The sequence below is a fragment of the Salvelinus fontinalis genome, chromosome 9 (assembly GCF_029448725.1).
Source record: "Salvelinus fontinalis isolate EN_2023a chromosome 9, ASM2944872v1, whole genome shotgun sequence".
In the NCBI taxonomy this organism is placed as follows: Eukaryota; Metazoa; Chordata; class Actinopteri; order Salmoniformes; family Salmonidae; genus Salvelinus; species Salvelinus fontinalis.
This window is the reverse complement of record NC_074673.1, coordinates 51092543-51112542: the sequence shown is the minus strand read 5'-3', so window position 1 is coordinate 51112542 and position 20000 is coordinate 51092543. Positions and strand designations below refer to the sequence as shown.

The window sequence follows — 20000 nt, the reverse complement described above, 5'->3', positions numbered from 1 at the left end:
GTGTTGTGTTTTCCCCTCAAGTTGAATCATTATCAGATAACTTGTATCAGATGTGGTTATGTAATATTGTATACGAAGGCTATTAACTACATAACCAGTATTGTTTCACCTTTTATTTTATTTATGTTCATAAACATGGCTTCCTGTATGACTATGTTGACAGGTTGGGCAACCAGAATACGCAGACACATACACGTACATACACACCACCTCACTGACCCCCCCCCTTCCCCACGCAGCCCCATTAAAACCCATCATAATATTCTTCATCGCTAAATCACAAAATCCCTAATAGGTTTAAAGCGGTGGTTTTATCCCCCAAGCCCTGAATTTGGCCCCACTGGCCACCAAGGTTTCCATTACATCGTGATGACAGCACAGGCGGCCATATTGATGCGGCTCAAACTCAAACCAGACCTCCCAGCCTTCTCCTTTAGACCGGGGGGGGGGGGGTTCTATAACACACTCACACCCACACAGAGAGAGAGAGTGCTGGCCATCTCACTGTTAACCACAGTGTCCATTCCGATAAGTATTAAGTGTTAGGTTTTAGACCAAGTCTTGAACCTACCGAGGTACAAATGTACAGTTCTTTGTCTTGGACACACGTAGACACACACACACTTGGAAAGCTCCCAGTCTTTGTCACGCCTAATCATGCTTTAATACTCTGGCGACGTACTGTTTCTTTGTTTTCACTGGAAATGCAACCTCTCGCTGTCTATAATGTGTTGCGCGGATTGAGTCTCTACAGGGTTTGCCTATTGCTTTCACGGTCGTAAGAGACCACACTTTTGCTTCGGGAGATATCAGATGAGCTCCATGTGCGTGTCGCACATTTTAAATTTCCGATTTTCTGTCTCTAGTCACGCGTTGCTGTCAACAGGATAGCTCTGTACTCAAGCTAAGTGTGTGCACAACACTGTATTGTGTTGGCAGCAATGCGTGACATCAAACAAGTCTGACTTAGGCTGGAGTCTATGGAGCTAAATCCACATGTGACAAGTCAATGTGGTCAAGAGTCAGTTAAATCATCCGTCTGGGTCTTCTTTCTAACCCATTGGCCCACTCAGCAGAACTCTCTTATTCTATATTGTGTCAGAAAATCTCATGTTAAATATGTCAATCTGGCAACCCTGTTTTTACCTCAATCTGGGTTGTGTTCATTGGGCATCAGACATGAGAAAACAGACTGAAACAGGGGAAGGGACGACATGGACCAGTCCAATAAGAAACGCTTTTCTCTTTCCGTTGCAAATAGTTTTAAAACGTGTTGGGTTGTGTGCCGTATTGAACACGACGTTGGCAACCCTGTGTCTCCCTCCTCTCTCCAGGAACTACCATGTGTTCTACTACCTGTTGGCTGGAGCCAGTGAGGAGGAGAGGAAGGCCTTCCACCTGCTCAAACCTGAGGAGTACCACTACCTCAACCAGGTGGGCTCTCCACACACACACACACACACACACACACACACACACACACACACACACACACACACACACACACACACACACACACACACACACACACACACACACACACACACACACACACACACACGGAATCAGGATGCAGTCTGGGTGTATTCGTGTGTGTATCCTGTGGCCACATGTAATAGCGAGAGAGCTGTTTAGACTGCAGGTGATGCTAATGGTTGCACTTCAGTTGGATGTTTGTCTCGCGCTTCAGTTCCTAAATGGAGCCCGTCTGAACACCTCTGGCTGCTGATTGCTTTGACCCACATTTCGAGTGTGCATCTGTTGACAGCACCGCTACTGTGTGTGTGTGTGTGTGTGTGCGTGCGTGCGTGTGTGTGCGTGTGCGTGTGCGTGCGCGTGCGTGTGTGTGTGTGTGAGCTCGCGTGTGTGTGCTCGCGCGTGTGTGTACACATCTGCCTACTTTGGCAACAGATGCATATGCAGATTCACAGGACACTGGTGAACATCTGAATCCTTTGTTCCTTGGTTATTTTTTGGCATCCCAAAAAAGTAACCGTTTTTTTTCTCTTCCCCCTCCTCTCCCCCCCCCCCCAAACACCCCTAATCCCCACGACAACAAACCCAGCTCCACACCGTCTGTTACTATGCACCGCTGTTTCCATGGCGACAGCACGAGTGGAGAGTTAATCTCGATTCCTGGCTCGTGCAGCGGAGCTGGCAGTGTCGTGTGTTTGTGTGTGTGCGCCTGTGACGACGGCATGTGTGTTCACGGTGTGCAAAGCAGTCTGTGTTTTTGTATCTCTCTGTCGCTCTTTCTATCTTTCTCCCTCTCTCTGTATGACCGTGACCGTATACGTGTCTGTGAAACACATGCACGATACAAAGGACGTTCTCCGAACAGATTGCTGTTGTCCTTTCTCCTTTTTTTAGTAAAGAATATAAGCTGGCATGTGCAATGGACGGCAGCATTTGCTTGTGTCTGTCTGTTTATGTAGCCCATCCCCAGTGAACACTCCTAACCCTATCTGGGAGCAGGGTGTGAATTCCTCCCATAGCTGAGCGGTTCTGTTACTCTTACGTCCTTCCTGTGTCCATGTGTCTCCACAGAGAGAGAGAGAGAGAGACTGGAGTGTGTCACCCTCTGTTCTCTCCCTCGAAAATATTCTTGGAAAGACTGAGATCTTTCTCCGCAATTCAAACCAGTAGAGTCATTCATTTTTCAGATGAGGTCATTGCTAAATGGATGTAATTATCGCAGCTTTGAGGACTTGTGGTGTCTCTGTGTGTGTGTGTGTGTGTGTGTGTGTTTAGAACAGTTCAGTGAATCTTCCCCCGTGTATTAACAGTATGCGTCATCTCCTAGTCGAGTGAGTGAGTGAGTGTGTTTGAGTGTGTGTATACATACCTCTCTCTAACCCCCTCTACCTTACTTCCAGATGACAAAGAAATCTCACAGACTCCACTGGGAAAATTACTATGAGAGCGAGCTGGTCAGTATTGTGTGTGTGTGTGTTTAGTTGTGCATACCTCTTTTGCGTGCGCGTGTGTCTGTGTACATGTGGGGTCGATTTGGTGCTGGGTTGGGCCTCGGCCCTTGTCACGTCTTCACACACGTGAGAACACACTCCTGTTTGTTTTTGGAGTGTGTGTGTCGATATCTTTCAGTGTGTTGTCTCCCTGCCGTTGTCTGCACAGCCTTCACTTATAGTGGTCTATGTAGTGGTCATTGTGATGTCCTGTATCTGGGATACTGCTTCAACCCCCCCCCCCTGTCTGAGTGTCTGTTTACATGGCATGTCTCAGGGGTGAGTCTATGACCTCCCTGCCCTTTCGTCTGCAATCCCTGACCCCTGAGCCAGAGGAGATGATGTCAGAGTCTGTCTGTCGCGCTGTGCCTCCCCAACGCTTCCTGACAGCTTGGCTGTACTCTTTCCCTCTCTTTTCTACTCACTCACACGCTCTGAAACATAAACAAACACAAGGAGCGTCTGACACAAGATCACAATGACCAAACATGTTTGCCGTTTTTAAAAATTTGGGATGTGGTATGTTTCTGGCTTGGTGGCTGTGGGTGTATTTCCGTGTCTTTTTTGGGTTCACTTTGGTCGAATTGCTTGGGTGTGAAGCATGCTGTCGTAGAACACATTTTGAATGATGAGCACTTTCTCACGCGACACCGGTGGCCTGTCAAAAGGCATTTACCGCTAAAGTCTGTGATTAGGACAAGGGGCCAATCCTAATTTGAAATATTACTCGCACTGATATCAATGTGCGATTTTAAAAGAATCGTTTGAGATACGCTCACAGACAGCATCTCAAGTCAGAATTCGGCCCCAAGTGGGAATATCGCTAAATGCTATATGCCATATGTATCAAATTTTATCCCAAACATTTTCACCATGTACATTTAGCGTTAACTTAATGACAAGGCGTGGTAAGTAAACAAGTAGCATATGTGCTGAATAAAATACCTTTCTCTGTTTGAGAAGGTAAAAAGAACAGAAGGGAGCTTTCTTCAGTCATTCCCTCATTTGTTTTGATTAGAGGAGTACCAGAGTTAAGGGTTTGGTGTAGGCCCAGAGATTCCAAGTTGGAACTGTCCGACAATGATCTCTCTTTGTTTTCTCAACTTCCTTTGACATATCGCATTGCGCCGTTTGGCATTTGAAAAAAGCCTCAAATCTCATGTTGGAGAAAGTGCACATTTTCACCTCAGAAATTGCCCGTTACCCACTGTACCCTGGAAACTGTAAAGAAATCCAAACAGTAGGGAAGAATGTTAAATGGTTTTGGAAGCCGATCCTGTTTCGTGTGTATGTGTGTTTGCTCTCTGCCCCATCATTAGAAGTGAGAGGAAGGCCGCTCTCTGTTTGCCCTGCCAGTGGCCACCAGGCTCCGAGCACGGAAAGACAACCTTGTGTGTGTTTTGGCTTGACCACCTCCCTTAGAACAGCAACCAAACACTCCTATGCCACAAGGCTGTTGTATAAAGCAGGCTTATTCAGTTCCTGGCCTGGAGGACCAAAGTAGTTAAGTTAAAAATATATATATTTTTTGAATTATTGATTCATGATTATCAATCAACCCTGATTAGAAGGAGAGAATGAAAACCAGAGCTCCAGGACCGAAATTGACTATCCCTGATTTTTTAAAATGTTGATAGATTCAGTAAATCAGATAAGATGTGAACTATAAAAAAGATACGGCAGGGTGGTTGAGTCAAAAGTTCGAGTTTGTAAGACATGCCTAATAGTTAGTGTTTGTGGTATTCTACGGTACAGGTGTATATTGTATGGTCAAGTGTTGTCTGTTGATAGCGGTACTCGTTACTTCAGCAGGACTGCTTCACTGTGGAAGGGGAGGACCTCAAGCACGACTTTGAGCGGCTGCAGTTGGCTATGGAGATGGTGGGGTTCCTGCCTGCCACACGCAAACAGTAAGTACATTAAACACATGCACACACATGCCCCGTCTCTTTCTCGCTCCATCTTTTCCACGCCATCATTTCTAATGCAGTTGTCTAGGTTTATCCTCATCTTAACTTGTATTTGACTCCCTCCCTCTCTCCCTTCCTGTCTGGTAGGATCTTCTCCCTGCTGTCTGCTATCCTCCACCTGGGCAACATCCGCTACAGGAAGAAGTCCTACAGGGACGACTCCATAGACATCTGTAACCCAGAGGTGCTGCCCACCGTCTCGGAGCTGCTCGAGGTAAACCTCCTTGCCAATTAGTCATTCATTCACTCGTTTGCTTGACCCGTCGATTCTGATATCTGTGGTGCTTTATGATGTCACTTGTTTTTTTTCTCCTTCACATTCCACCCGTCGAGGTAATGGCCTTCTGTTGTGTTGACAGGCAAGGTTGAGAGCTACTTCCGATCCCTAAAAGCCACTGAACAATGCTACGCTACAACAGTTATTAGTATAAGGACTGTTCTCAGGTCTGCTATGGTATGGTTGAGCTGCAATATTATGACCTACAGTTGAAGTCAGAGGTTTACATACACTTAGGTTGGAGTCATTAAAACTCGTTTTTCAACCACTCCACAAATTTCTTGTTAACAAACTATAGTTTTGGCAAGTCGGTTAGGACATCTACTTTGTGCATGACACAGGTAATTTTTCAAACAATTGTTTACAGACAGATTATTTCACTTAGAATTCACTGTATCACAATTCCAGTGGGTCAGAAGTTTACATACACTAAGGTGACCTTTAAACAGCTTGGAAAATTCCAGAAAATGATGTCATTGCTTTAGAAGCTTCTGATAGGCTAATTGATGTAGTTTGAGTCAATTGGAGGTGTACCTGTGGATGTATTTCAAGGCATACCTTCAAACTCAGTGCTTCTTTGCTTGACATCATGGGAAAATCAAAAGAAATAAGCCAAGACCCCAGAAAAATAATGGTAGACCTCCACAAGTCTGGTTCATCCTTGGGAGCAATTTCCAAACGCCTGAAAGTACCACGTTCATCTGTACAAACAATAGTACGCAAGTATAAACACCATGGGACCACGCAGCCGTCATACCGCTCAGGAAGGAGACGCGTTCTGTCTCCTAGAGATGAACGTATTTTGGTGCGAAAAGTGCAAAACAATCCCAGAACAACAGCAAAGGACCTTGTGAAGATGCTAGAGGAAACAGGTACAAAAGTATCTATATCCACAGTAAAACGCGTCCTATATCAACATATCCTGAAAGGCCGCTCAGAAAGGAAGAAGCGACTGCTCCAAAACCGCCATAAAAAAGCCAGACTACGATTTACAACTGCACATGGGGACAAAGATCGTACTTTTTGTAGAAATGTCCTCTGGTCTTATGAAACCAAAATAGAATTGTTTGGCCATATTGTCCATCGTTATGTTTGGAGGATAAAGGGGGATGCTTGCAAGCCGAAGAACACCATCCCAACCGTGAAGCACAAGGGTGGCAGCATCAGGTTGTGTGGGTGCTTTGCTGCAGGAGGGACTGGTGCACTTCACAAAATAGATGGCATCATGAGGCAGGAAAATTATGTGGATATATTGAAGCAACATCTCAAGACATCAGTCAGGAAGTTGAAGCTTGGTCGCAAATGGGTCTTCCAAATGGACAATGACCCCAAGCATACTTCCAAAATTGTGGCAAAATGGCTTAAAGCCAACAACGTCAAGGTATTGGAGTGGCCATCACAAAGCCCTGACCTCAATTCCATAGAAAATGTGTGGGCAGAACTGAAAAAGCTTGCGAGCAAGGAGGCCTACAAACCTGACTCAGTTACACCAGCTCTGTCAGGAGAAATGGGCCAAAATTCACCCAATTGTGGGAAGCTTGTGGAAGGCTACCCGAAACGTTTGACCCAAGTTAATTAAACAATTTAAAGGCAATGCTACCAAATACTAATTGAGTGTATGTAAACTTCTGACCCACTGGGAATGTGATGAAAGAAATAAAAGCTGAAATAAATCATTCTCTCTAGTATTATACTGACATTTCACATTCTTAAAATATAGTCCTACACCTAACTGACCTAAGACAGGGAATTTTAATGTCAGGAAATTGTGAAAAACTGAGTTTAAATGTATTTGGCTAAGGTGTATGTAAACTTCTGACTTCAACTGTATCATTCGAGGCTTAGAAGTCTCATTTGATTTACCCATGACTGAGGCGAGAGGATGTTCATTCTTTTTTTCTCCAAAATATGTGTTCAATTTCTTCAGCTCAGGTTTACGGACAGACACCGAGAGATTTGAATACTGTACATATGGACATTCATTCTTGACATGTGAAACTGTTTGGCCTATACACATGCAATGTAAAAGAAACATTACACATTCATTTGTATCGTAGAACGCATGCGCTGCAGTTGGTACGTTGATTCCTGTGTATTTTAATGGCTGTAAAGGAATGCAAATTGATTAGTTTACAGTCACAGTATTTGACGCAGAGTAGCAACAACAGGACTTTGTTACTAACTCACTGTATCACCTCCTGTCCAGTTTGGAGATGGGGATGTATTCCAAGATGATTTGAGTTTGCATGCAGTGTATCATTTGATAGTTTATCATTTTGCAACGCATTTGGCTTTATTGATGGAGTCATCCCACTGGACACAGACGTCAGTTTAAAGTCTATTTTTGATTTTCATTTGTTCTCGTTGTCAACGAACGTAAATTCAGCGTGAAATCAACAGAAAATGGCACCGTGTCATTGGATTTAGGTTAAAAGTTTGGTGAAAAAAACACTAATCCCTTTGACTTTTTTGCAAATCCAATCAGTTTCCCACGTTGATTTCAACGTCATCACATTGTATTATTGTGTTGAAAGGATGTGGAAACGACGTTGATTTCAACCAGTTTTTGCCCAGTGGGATAAGACTTGTTTTCATTTTCGCCATTGAGATGTCTTTTCAAAACTGGGTGACAAGAGCTCATGACAGCCAGAACATTGTGCAATACACACACACACACACACACACACACACACACACACACACACACACACACACACACACACACACACACACACACACACACACACACACACACACACACACACACACACACACACACACACACACACACACACACACACACACACACACACACACACACACACAATCAATTGTGGCATGGCATCCATAATTCGTCACTGAATTGTTTTCAAATGTTTGCAAATCGTTTTTTATGGTTTGGATCGCCACAGGCTAGCGACGAGGCCAATGCAAGGGTACTAGCCAAAATAAATCCCTCGTAAATCAAATATTTCCAATGAGATACACACCACTCTTAATTAATCACATCCTACTCCTGACAGGTTGTTTGAGCATTGTCACTCCCAAAAGCTGACACTGTTGAAATGGTTGTTTGAGCATTGTCACCCCCAAAAGCTGACACCGTTGAAATGGTTGTTTGAGCATTGTCACCCCCAAAAGCTGACACTGTTGAAATGGTTGTTTGAGCAGAGCTGGCTGAACTTCCACTGTAAATACACGGTGGGCTCATTTTGAAACTGCCAAAGCCCCGTTAGGACCAAAACACACAAACACACACACACACACTAAGCTAAGCTAAGCTAGACATTATACTGTAGGACTAACATGATTAGACAATGGGCGTGTTCCATTTGAGGAACTCAAGTGGGAGACATAACGGGAAGAAAAAGCATGGCAGATGCGTGATCTAGACAGAACAGGAGGTCCATAGAATATCTATTTCTATTCAGAAGCTGTTCATGGGCTGAGAAGTGTGTCCTTATCTTTGGGGTCCGGATCACATTCTCCTTACAAAGGAGACTTCTTGACCATTTTCACACTATGGAACTGAGCCAAATCGGCCCGTGGGAAACTGTACCGCAACTAGCCTGTATACACCACAGTTGCTGGAACCATGCTGAAAAGGAAAATATCTGAGCCAGCACTGTACAGTTCCGATCAGCTCGAATAGTGTGAAAAGGGCATCGGATTTGGATGTATTGTAGCCCCAGTTCTCTGACTCAAGCTTCCACTGCAGTGCTAACGAACCCACACAAGTGCCTTGTGGGATTGGGCTTGCATTAGACACGCCCGCCTCCTTAACCACACCTCTTACACTCTGTGCCCTGCTGCATCTCCCTCCTACAGTAGAACCGCAATACTGACATAAAGCCTCCATAACGCTGTCATAACCATGACGTAACCGCTAGCTGAGGTCAACTTACTGTAGAAACTCTGACCGGAGCCTACTCGACGGTGGGCACATGCTGTTCTCATTTACCTCAGAAGTGAGGGATTGCGTCGCTCTACCCACGGACACAAACCACAAGGACTACGCAGTCTACCCTGTTGAGTCACTGATAAAATAATGTTCAAAGTGTGTTGGAAAGCCTGACAACTGTGCTACAGAGTATTATGCAGAAAGGGGGACCAGTAGGGCGTTTTAAAGGAAGAGAGTCGTTTTGTGCCGCGAGTACCATGTGATTTATGTGGACGTGAGATGAGGCACGTGCTCACCACATGTTCAGGGTCGGAGACAGTGGAAGCACCATCGAAAGGAAATACTGGGGTTTCTCAATCCTCTGGTACAGTAGTCACGGTGTCACATTATTCAAACAAGGCAGGGTTTTGCTGAATTAATGGGATAGTTCGGCCAAATTATTAGATACTATGCAATTAATTTATACAGCTGAGTGACAGCCCGCAACTAAAGATTTGGGTTTGCTTACTTAGCTAGGGATAAGCTTTAGCACTAGTGTCTGCTGCAAAACAATGGGCGTGATAGCTGTTAGCGCTTTTCTAAAAGCATGCCTAAATCACCTCAAAACCACAAACATAAGCAGCAAATATCTAGAACATAAACATGTATCATATCATACCACGGGTGAACTACCGGTCACCAATTCACCATCTTTGCGTTTACTACACTGTGGTGTCACGTGAGCAGCACTTTCCACAGGGAAAGCTAATTGGCTGTAGTGTAGACTGATGCATGAATGGGAATATGACTGGCTCGGACTTCCTGTTTCTTGTGGGGGTGGGGGGGGTGGGGGGGGGCAGAACAGGAAGAGGAAGTGGAGCAGGGTCAGATGGTAGAGTTGACAGACTGGTTCCTCTGGCCGGACCTCAGGGTCCCAGTAGGGCGAGGTGGAGCTAGGACAGTGTTACCTGATGGGACTGTGACAGTAAAACAGTTCCAGGGTCAGTTTGGGCTTTGCTTCAGCCCAGTAGGGCGAGGTGGAGCTAGGACAGTGTTACCTGATGGGACTGTGACAGTAAAACAGTTCCAGGGTCAGTTTGGGCTTTGCTTCAGCCCAGTAGGGCGAGGTGGAGCTAGGACAGTGTTACCTGATGGGACTGTGACAGTAAAACAGTTCCAGGGTCAGTTTGGGCTTTGCTTCAGGGCACATCTCCCATTAGCTTGATTGAGAAATGTATTAATATACAGTAACAGCACAGATTTATTTTTTTATGTATTAAAAACCTTGCAAGAGAATGGAATCTAAGCGCGGTTACCAGGCGACAGTCATGAAGCACAGACCAATCAGTGAGCAGTAGAATTAGCTCCGCACCCAGTGGGGGATTACCAGGAAGTATGAACTTAAATCTGATTAGTGTCCCTCACAAATGCTGCTGTTTACATCAAATACCATTTGTAAAGGAAGCAACTGAAAAAAAAATACAGCCATGATGGTGTTTAAGATCATCACCCTGCCGCTTCACACTCTCTCGCACACACACACGCACGCGCGCACACACACACAGGGTACCCTCTGCCGCGTCCTCAGTAGCAGCTGTCAGCTTAATCCCAGCGGATGGATGAGTGGTCAGATGTGTGTGCAGTGACATCTGTCTCTCTCAATGGGCTGTCTGCTGAGTTCAAGGCTAGCACGTGCGTGAGCGCGTGTGTCTGTGTCCTGCTCTACACAAGGAAGCTAACCATGTCAGTGTCACTTAGAAAGAGGGGATTGGGTAGAGTATTGGCTAACCACTATCTGTTGTTAGTGTGTATGCAACTATGCACTCTATTCAGAGTGACTTCCTGTCTCTACTTTTTGACTGACCTTGTGCTTGTCTATGTCCGCAGGTGAAGGAGGAGATGCTGTTCGAGGCGCTGACCACCAGGAAGACTATCACGGTGGGAGAGCGGCTGATCGTGCCATACAAACTGGCAGAGGTGACCGCGAGATTTCCGGCTCTTTTTATGACAACAAACATAATAACACAACTGCACCAGACCACACAGGCAGCTTTGAACCCTAGCTGACCCCACAGTGACAACAACACAGCCTCAGAGCTTCAGAAGTCGCCAAGACATTTCATCTTGTATAAAGTTTAGGGGCTCCGTTTATAGAGTCGTGTTTATGAATTGTTGACAGCCGAAATTCTTAAGGACACTACTTGTTTGCTTGGATTTGCTTTCCTTCCGCCCGAAACTCAAAAGGCTTTTGTAGTCCACAGGGGGAGGGCCATACAGTACATTCCAAAAGGCCTCGAGAAAGCAACGCGGAGTCGCTTTGTTTGGCCGCAGAGTGCGTCAGTGGTCAGGGATTATAAGGGGCTGTCTCAGGAGGGTTTGTTGTGGTGACGCTGCCCCCCCATTCCTCAGTGTTCTGGCGTTGTGGGTCTCGTCCTCTGTGACTTTCTGTTTTCTGTTACTATGTGGAGTTAACCCCCTTAGCGCCAAAAAGCGTCATTGTCGCGCATGTATGCCAAATCTCGCCTAGCGCCTATTTGAAATTACCTTGATACAAAACCTGGGTTGAGTTCATTGACGGAAAAAGTTGTAAAACATTTTGCTACAGCAAACAAAACTGTTATTTTGTTTTTATTCCTAATGAACACGGCCCAGCATTTCACTTTCAACCATTTTATATCAGTTCCTGCCTGTCACCCACCCCGGTCCCCTGGAGGCGTTTGTGTTTCAGAGGAAAATTCTACACAAGGCTAGTCTATAACTGAGCTGTCCTCCACCATCCGACCCCCGTCTGGTTACACATTAGCGACTAGCTACACAATAGCTGCATCCATCCCCCCCAGACAGTCATGTGGTCTCCGCCTAGGAATGTGCAACCTCCACTGGAATATACAGCCGGACCAGAAACCAAATCCTTTCTCTGTCTTCCTCAGCCTCTCCATATACAGTCGTAATAGAGGCTCAGACAATGGGCTTTGAAAACGTAATCCTATAGGAAGACTGTGGCTACGATACATACTCAATACTTACTGTTACTGTAGCTCTGTTGTTCTGCCAATGCTATGGAAGTCCCCCATAACTTAATGTGGAGAGAGAGAGAGGTCTCTGAGGAGGTGGAGAGTTAAGACAGAGAAATAAAACGAGGGGCCCTCCACTGCATGGAAATCCCCATCTGTCACAGCCTAATGTGAGCCTTTTAGAGAAAGGAGCGAGGAAGGGAGAGAGATTCCATTCACAGCGTCAGAAGGAAATCTGCACAGAACAGCACCAAGCATGTTCTCTACACTACAGTACATCAGTAGGATAAGGCTGTGGTTATTGTTGGCCCGGCAACTGTGGAGAAAGGGATAATTGACTGCAGAGGCCGTAGCAGTTCCCCTGGTCACTGAGACATCTCCTCTCGGCTCCCAGAGGAGAAACTAGGCCTATACCATCTTTCTCTCTCTTTCCCCTTTTCCCACTTTCTCTCCCCCTTACTCGCTCTCCCCCCCTCTCTCTCTCTGTTTCTCTCTGTCACCCTTACTCTCTCCTCTCTCTATCTCTCTATTGACTCGGGCTGCATTCCAATAGGTTCTGTGCAACCTTTCCCTCCTAACATCAGATAGGTGAGAGAGAGAGTGTTTATTGATTGTTTTGGTCCAGTAGTAAGGCTTCTCCTCTCTGTTCCCAACTAAGGGGTTAACACACATGAGGAACGGCCTGACTGGTTGGATACCTGCCAGTTTATTCTACTGTCAATGATATATTACCAAGCATAAACCTAGTTATTTCATGAGAGGTCCTATAAAAAGAAGCCTACTGTAGCTAAGGCTTGCTGCATGCTGGCTAATGAGAGAGGTAGAGTGTGTGTTTTAATTAACCACGGCTCTGCTGTGCATTCTTGTGCTTTAGATTAAATAGTGCCACTCCATATCAAAGCTATTTAAATGTCTTTGCAGCTAACGTACACACAATCAAACATATACACATACACACACAGTCTTATTTTATTAACCTTGTGGTGACACAGAATTGATTCTCTTTCAAAATACTATTTTCCCTAACCTTAACCCCAAAACCTAACCTTAATCCTGAACCTAACCTTTAACCCCTAACCCTAATTCTAAACCCTAAACCCCCTCCAAATAATTTGCCTTTTTCCTTGCGGGAACAGGCAAAATGTATCCAGTTGGTTGAATCTTTGTTTGTTTACTATTCTTGTGGGGACTTCTGGTCCCAACAAGTATCGTTAAACATGTTACACATACACACTTATATAAACTGGCATCACAAACGGGCAACCAATTGGACACAAACGCTTCAAAAACACACACACACCCCGTCGGAGAAGAGGCTAGCAAGTTATTTGCGTTGCGGTCTCATGCGGGGTGTTGTTTTACACCTCCTGTGGCTCACGGAGCGTGTTTGTGAGCCATTAGCGAGAAATAGCAAGGCCCCCTCTGTTAGGCTCCTCGGCAAAGGCTTCTAATTACCAAACACCAGCCAAGACCTTGTTACAGACTCGACCCCAGAACAGTTTACTAAACTCTCTCTGATAACTTCCCTCTAATTATTTGGCCATCTCATCTAACTTTGTTTTCAGGTATTTTTTTTTCTTTCCATCAAATTCCATTTCCTGACGTTTCTAGCACTGTAGTTCCATTGTGGTAAATAATTGAATCTGGTTGTGACGTTTCCTGACAATGGAGGTTCGTTGACGCGACACATCATCGTGTGTGAAAATCCCTGGTGGACGTTTTGAGCAGTTTTGATTGGGAGTGTGGTTTGAAACTGTTGCATAATGCATGTGGACTTACATAACCTTTGGGAGCAGGAAACAGCGAAGCTCATACCTCTAAAAATAACGCCTAGATCAATAATGCATTAGGGAAGAAGAGGAGGCTTTTTAAAACACATATTTTTGCTTGGTCACGATTCTCTACTCCCCCGGACCTAGTTGAAACTGTTTAGACACGTACTGCAAATGCACTGTACATTTTAAGGGTGCGTTCAGGGACACAACACATTAGTCTGTTTAATAGAAATGTGTTGTGTATCACATATTTTTACTTCCTCATAAATTTGTGCTCCCCTCGACCTAGTCGAATCGGTTTAAACACACGTACCTGCCTGCTGACACTCTACTGTACATTAAGGTTGCGTTCAGGGGCACGCAAGGTTACCGAAGGTTCATATCAAAGTACAAAGGTGTAGTATGTAAGCCTAACAGACATAATTCTCTGTCATGTAGAGTATGTTGGACATGCCTCCAGTTACAGCACATACCTGTGTCTGACCAACCATAGCTAACTTAAACGCCAATCCCCTTCCATAACACTCCTATTATAATAGCTTAGCATAGGGCTGTTACGGTGACCGTATTACCTCCACAACCGCAGTCACGAGTCATGACCGCAGTCAAATTCCACGTGACCGTTGAGTCACGGTAACTAGAGGTCGACCGATTATGATTTTTCAACGCCGATACCGATTATTGGAGGACCAAAAAAGGCCGATACCGATTAATCGGCCAATTTTTATTTATTCATTTGTAATAATGACAATTACAACAATACTGAATGAACACTTATTTTAACTTATCATAATACATCAATAAAATCAATTTAGCCTCAAATAAATAATGAAACATGTTCAATTTGGTTTAAATAATGCAAAAACAAAGTGTTGGAGAAGAAAGTAAAAGTGCAATATGTGCCATTTCTTTTAACATTCTTCAATATAGTCTTCAATATTCCCAGGTAAGAAGTTTTAGGTTGTAGTTATTATAGAAATTATAGGACTATTTCTCTCTATACTATTTGTATTTCATTAACCTTTGACTATTGGATGTTCTTATAGGCACTTTAGTATTGCCAGTGTAACAGTATAGCGTCCATCCCTCTCCTCGCTCCTACCTGGGCTCGAACCAGGAACACATCGACAACAGCCACCCTCGAAGCAGCATTACCCATGCAGAGCAAGGGGAATAACTACTCCAAGTCTCAGAGCGAGTGACGTTTGAAACGCTATTAGCGCGCACCCCGCTAACTAGCTAGCCATTTCACATCAGTTACACCAGCCTAATCTCGGGAGTTAATAGGCTTGAACCACAGCGAAGAGCTTCTGGCAAAACCCAGGAAAGTGCTGTTTGAATGAATGCTTACGAGCCTGCTGCTGCCTACCACCGCTCAGTCAGACTGATCTATCAAATCATAGACTTAGTTATAACATAATAACACACAGAAATACTAGCCTTAGGTCATTAATATGGTCGAATCCGGAAACTATCATCTCGAAAACAAGACGTTTATTCTTTCAGTGAAGTACGGAACCGTTCCGTATTTTATCTAACGGGTGGCATCCATAAGTCTAAATATTCCTGTTACATTGCGCAACCTTCAATGTTATGTCATAATTACGTAAAATTCTGGCAAATTAGGCGGCCCAAACTTTTGCTTATAAACTGACTCTGCGTGCAATGAACGCAAGAGAAGTGACACAATTTCACCTGGTTAATATTGCCTGTTAACCTGGATTTATTTTAGCTAAATATGCAGGTTTAAAAATATATACTTCTGTGTATTGATTTTGAGAAAGGCATTGATGTTTATGGTTAGGTACACATTGTAGCAATGATACGCACCGCATCGATTATATGCAATGCAGGACACGCTAGATAAACTAGTAATATCATCAACCATGTGTAGTTAACTAGTGATTATGATTGATTGATTGATTGTTTTTTATAAGATAAGTTTAATGCTAGCTAGCAACTTACCTTGGCTTCTACTGCATTCGCGAAACAGGCAGGCTCCTAGTGGAGTGCAATGTAATCAGGTGTTTAGAGCGTTGGACTAGTTAACTGTAAGGTTGCAAGATTGAATCCCCCAAGCTGACAAGGTAAAAATCTGTCGTTCTGCCCCTGAACGAGGCAGTTAACCCACCGTTCCTAGGCCGTCATTGAAAATAAGAATGTGTTCTTAACTGACTTGCCTAGTTAAATAAGGATTAAATAAAGGTGTAAAATAATAAATCGGCCAAATCGGTGTCCAAAAATACCGATTTCCGATTGTTATGAAAACTTGAAATCGTCCCTAATTAATCGGCCATTCCGATTAATCGGTCAACCTCTAACGGTAACTAGACTTCTCCAAAACCGTGCTCTGATGGTCATTAATAGCCTTCCAAACATGCTAATTGCCAGTCGCTAATCGCCTGGTACTCGACGCTCTATTGTCCCTCTAATCACTCTGACATTAATGCAAATGCTTCGAATATCAAACACTTCATGAGAGCCCTGTCATTCAGAGTTTGAGCAGAATAGGATCACCTCATTGCGAGAGCCAATTTCTCATAGCTGGGTGATGCATGGAATGAAATAAGTGTTTTGCAACATTTCTGTAGGCTATGCTATGCTATTGCGTGAGAAAACAGAGTTTTGATGGCCTCAATTAAAAAGAGGAGGATCCCATCAGTTTTCTCTAGGCTTACTATGTTTATTTTCTTATCTTTGTTAATATTAAGCACATTGCTTCACTTTACAACCGGAATATAGCCTACCTGGCTGGCATGAAAATGAACCGCGGGAAAAGCATCCTCCGTTCGCTATTCAAGTGCATAGGGATGACGTCTCCCCCCCCCCCCCCCTGCCCGACTTGTGCAGGATAATGGCCCATTCGAAATCAAAACTAATTTCACACATATATTATTTAGTATATGTAAAGACGAGATTAAATTGAGAATAGTCTGATGGGGGACAATATTGTCACTTGTGAATAATGCCCAGCGTGTGCAGTCTAACGCAAGAAACAGAGAGCATGCATTTTTGTTGTTGTTGACTTTTTCAAATCATAGCCGCATGCATCATGTAGCCTAGCCCATAGGCCTATATGTTTTGATAAGGTTTGAATCACAACTAAAGTGGCCAAATAACTCTAAGCGTAGCCTATAGGTGACCGACCACCTTGATTCGGTTTTATGTGTGGTGCCAGGACAACAACCTCTCCCTCAATGTGAGCAAGACAAAGGAGCTGATTGTGGACTACAGGAAAAGGCGGGCCGAACTGTAGTGGAGAGGGTCGAGAGTTTGTAGCTGTAGAAACTTTTGAGGATCTGAGGACCCATGCTAAATCTTTTCAGTCTCCTGAGGGGGAATAGGCTTTGTTGTGCCCTCTTCACGACTGTCATAAGTGTGTTTGGATCATGATAGTTCGTTGGTGATGTGGACACCAAGGAACTTGAAGCTCTCAACCTAGGGTTTCTGGGGTCTAGGGTTTCTGGGATAATGGTGTTGATGTTAGCCAAGACCGGCCTTTCAAAGCACTTTATGGCTACAGACGTGAGTGCTACGTGTCGGTAGGCAGGTTACCTTAGTGTTCATGGGCACAGGCACTATGGTGGTCTGCTTAAAACATGTTGGTTTTACAGACTCAGTCGGGGACAAGTTGAACATTTCAGTGAAGACACTTACCAGTTGGTCAGCGCATGCTCGGCGTACACGTCCTGGTATTCCGTCTGGCCCTGCGGCCTTGTGAATGTTGACTTGTTTTAAGGTCTTACTCACATCTGCTTCGGAGAGCATGATCACACAGTCGTCCGGAACAGCTGGTGCTCTCATGCATGTTTCATCGATGCACTTATTGATGAAGCCAGTGACTGATGTGGTGTACTCCTCAATGCCATCAGAAGAATCCCGGAACATATATCAGTCTGTGCTAACAAAACAGTCATGTAGCTTAGCATCTGCTTCATCTGACCACTTTCTTTTGGTCAGTCATTGTGCAATCGTGTATAAAAATAGTTTTGACTGGCCACTACTGTATTTCTTGTGCTGCTATATTTATTGCTCAATTCTTAAAATTAAGCACATGAATCCGCTTTACAACCGGTGTAGCCTACCTGACGAATTAAAAACGTAACCGTGTTCGCTATTCGAGTGCATGCTACGGATGACATGTTTTTTATGTGGGCCATTATAAGTAAAAAATGATTCCATACATAATTAGTTGGCTATATGTAAATACCAGATTAAATTGAGAATAGTCTGATGGGTGAGAATATTAACAAGTTGTGAATGAGAGACTGATGAAGTGCGTGTGGCCTGTGCAAGAAACAGAGCAGAGCTCATGCCTTTTTAATGCAACTTTTTTTCAAAATCATCATTAGTTGCATCATGCAGCCTTAGAATGTATTCGAAATCAAAACATGCAGCCTAAGGTTTGTATCCCAACTAAAGTTGCATGAATAACTCTGATTAAGCATATATATAGGAGGACCTGTTTCAAATGATTGAATCAAACTCCCTCGGAAATGGTTTTGGGAAAAAGTATCCTTACTATTATATTTATCTATGTTCAGTTGTATTCATCTTACTATAAAATAATGCCAAAGGAATTATAAGCGAATCTTACCTGTTAAATGAACTAGTGTAGCCCACAGCCATATGGCATAGCCAGATCAGGGCCTAACATAAGGACGACTCAGAATGATACATATGTTTCTATAGACCTGCATAAAATCAATAATGGATTTATTGTGCTGGTTTAGGCTATATTAAATTGATTTATTTTTAAATGTAGATGTTCCATGTAACGTCCGCATAGGCTAAGCGCGGAAACCCGGAGATGCTAAACATGTTTGTTAATTAACGGTCAATTGCAATGAGACTAGCATTTATTTGCATGACAGTTACCGGCTGACAAAATTGAATGACCACCATAGCCCTAGCTTAGCATGTCTTTCATCACCGTAAGTAGAGAGCATATTTTACCTTTGGCTTGTCGAGGCACAATAATCGTCTATCTTGTCACTGTTGCTTTTTATGGATCGATGACGTGTCCAAAAACTGATTTGTGTGTCTGGAAACACTTAAAGCTTTGGCTCTGAATCTCAAAACACCTAAAGCTGTAGTGTTGTAGCAGGGCTTGGAGTGTAGAAAAACCAGAGGAACTTGTCATCTGGCATGCTAACGAACATTGCACTATTGTTGGCTAGCTAACATTGTTAGCAATAGAGGAACGTAGCTGGCATGCTAACATGTTACCAAAGATAGTACAGTATGAAGATTCCTAGAAACTGCTTCTCCAAAATCCCTGATCACGCTTGTAGGCGACGTTGGCTAGCTAAGCTCATGCAGAGAATTAGTCATCGGGTGTCTTCTCGCGCTGAACTGCGTATGCGCAGGCCGTCAAATCAAAGTCACTCCTGTGATAATTTTTTTTATCATGTCAGTTTTTTAACTTTCAAACATTTCACGAACCTTTCACTTCTCACATTGACTTCCCAAATCCCGGTCTGGCCTGTAGAGTCTGCTTCGCGAAGCGTTGCTGGAAGTATCGCGATGTTGGGCCTCTGTGATGTAACATTGATATTGGCTAGCATTGTTAGCATCTCCTATTCATTCTCCACTAGCAAGGCACGGTTCCATGTAGCCTACCGCAAACTATCCCAGCCGAGTTATACAGTTGGTGCCGGTTTAGAGAAAGTTAGGCTCAGACGGTTTCTTTACAGATATCCACACATTATACAATCCGGATGGACGTAGAAGGAGTTACGAATTATAGATATGCCTTAAGTAACAGGATTTTCAGAAACAAGTAACCCCCTAAGGCTACGCTTTGTAGCCTTCTAGGGCGTACATGCGTGAATGCACGGCATCCAATATAGGGCTACACGTTCTCCAACGTCAGCACCACCACTTGTGTCCTCCTTAAAAAACAACCTCTCTGGGGTAGGGGGCAGTATTTTGACAACCAGATGAAAAGCGTGCCCAAAGTAAACTGCCTGTTACTCAGGCCCAGAAGCTAGGATATGCATATAATTGGTAGATGGAGATAGAAAACATTCTAAAGTTTCTAAAACTGTTAAAATCATGTCTGTGAGTATAACAGAACTGATACCCCGAGGACAAACCATCCCAAAAACAAAGAATC

At 44.0% G+C, this 20000-nt stretch overlaps 1 protein-coding gene across 10 annotated transcripts in view; it reads left to right on the top strand.

Annotated features, from left to right (window-relative positions):
- myo9ab (myosin IXAb) overlaps positions 1 to 20000 on the top strand; it is a 222456-nt gene that overhangs the window by 115993 nt on the left and 86463 nt on the right. For 5 of the 10 annotated variants that reach the window (XM_055934808.1, XM_055934803.1, XM_055934805.1 and 2 more), the window contains exons 5-9: positions 1335 to 1434; positions 2877 to 2930; positions 4776 to 4876; positions 5024 to 5150; positions 10981 to 11070. In XM_055934808.1, the coding sequence (XP_055790783.1) occupies positions 1335 to 1434; positions 2877 to 2930; positions 4776 to 4876; positions 5024 to 5150; positions 10981 to 11070 (472 nt within the window). The remainder of the gene's footprint in view (positions 1 to 1334; positions 1435 to 2876; positions 2931 to 4775; positions 4877 to 5023; positions 5151 to 10980; positions 11071 to 20000) is intronic. The other 5 variants (XM_055934804.1, XM_055934812.1, XM_055934806.1 and 2 more) reach the window with 3 other exon arrangements.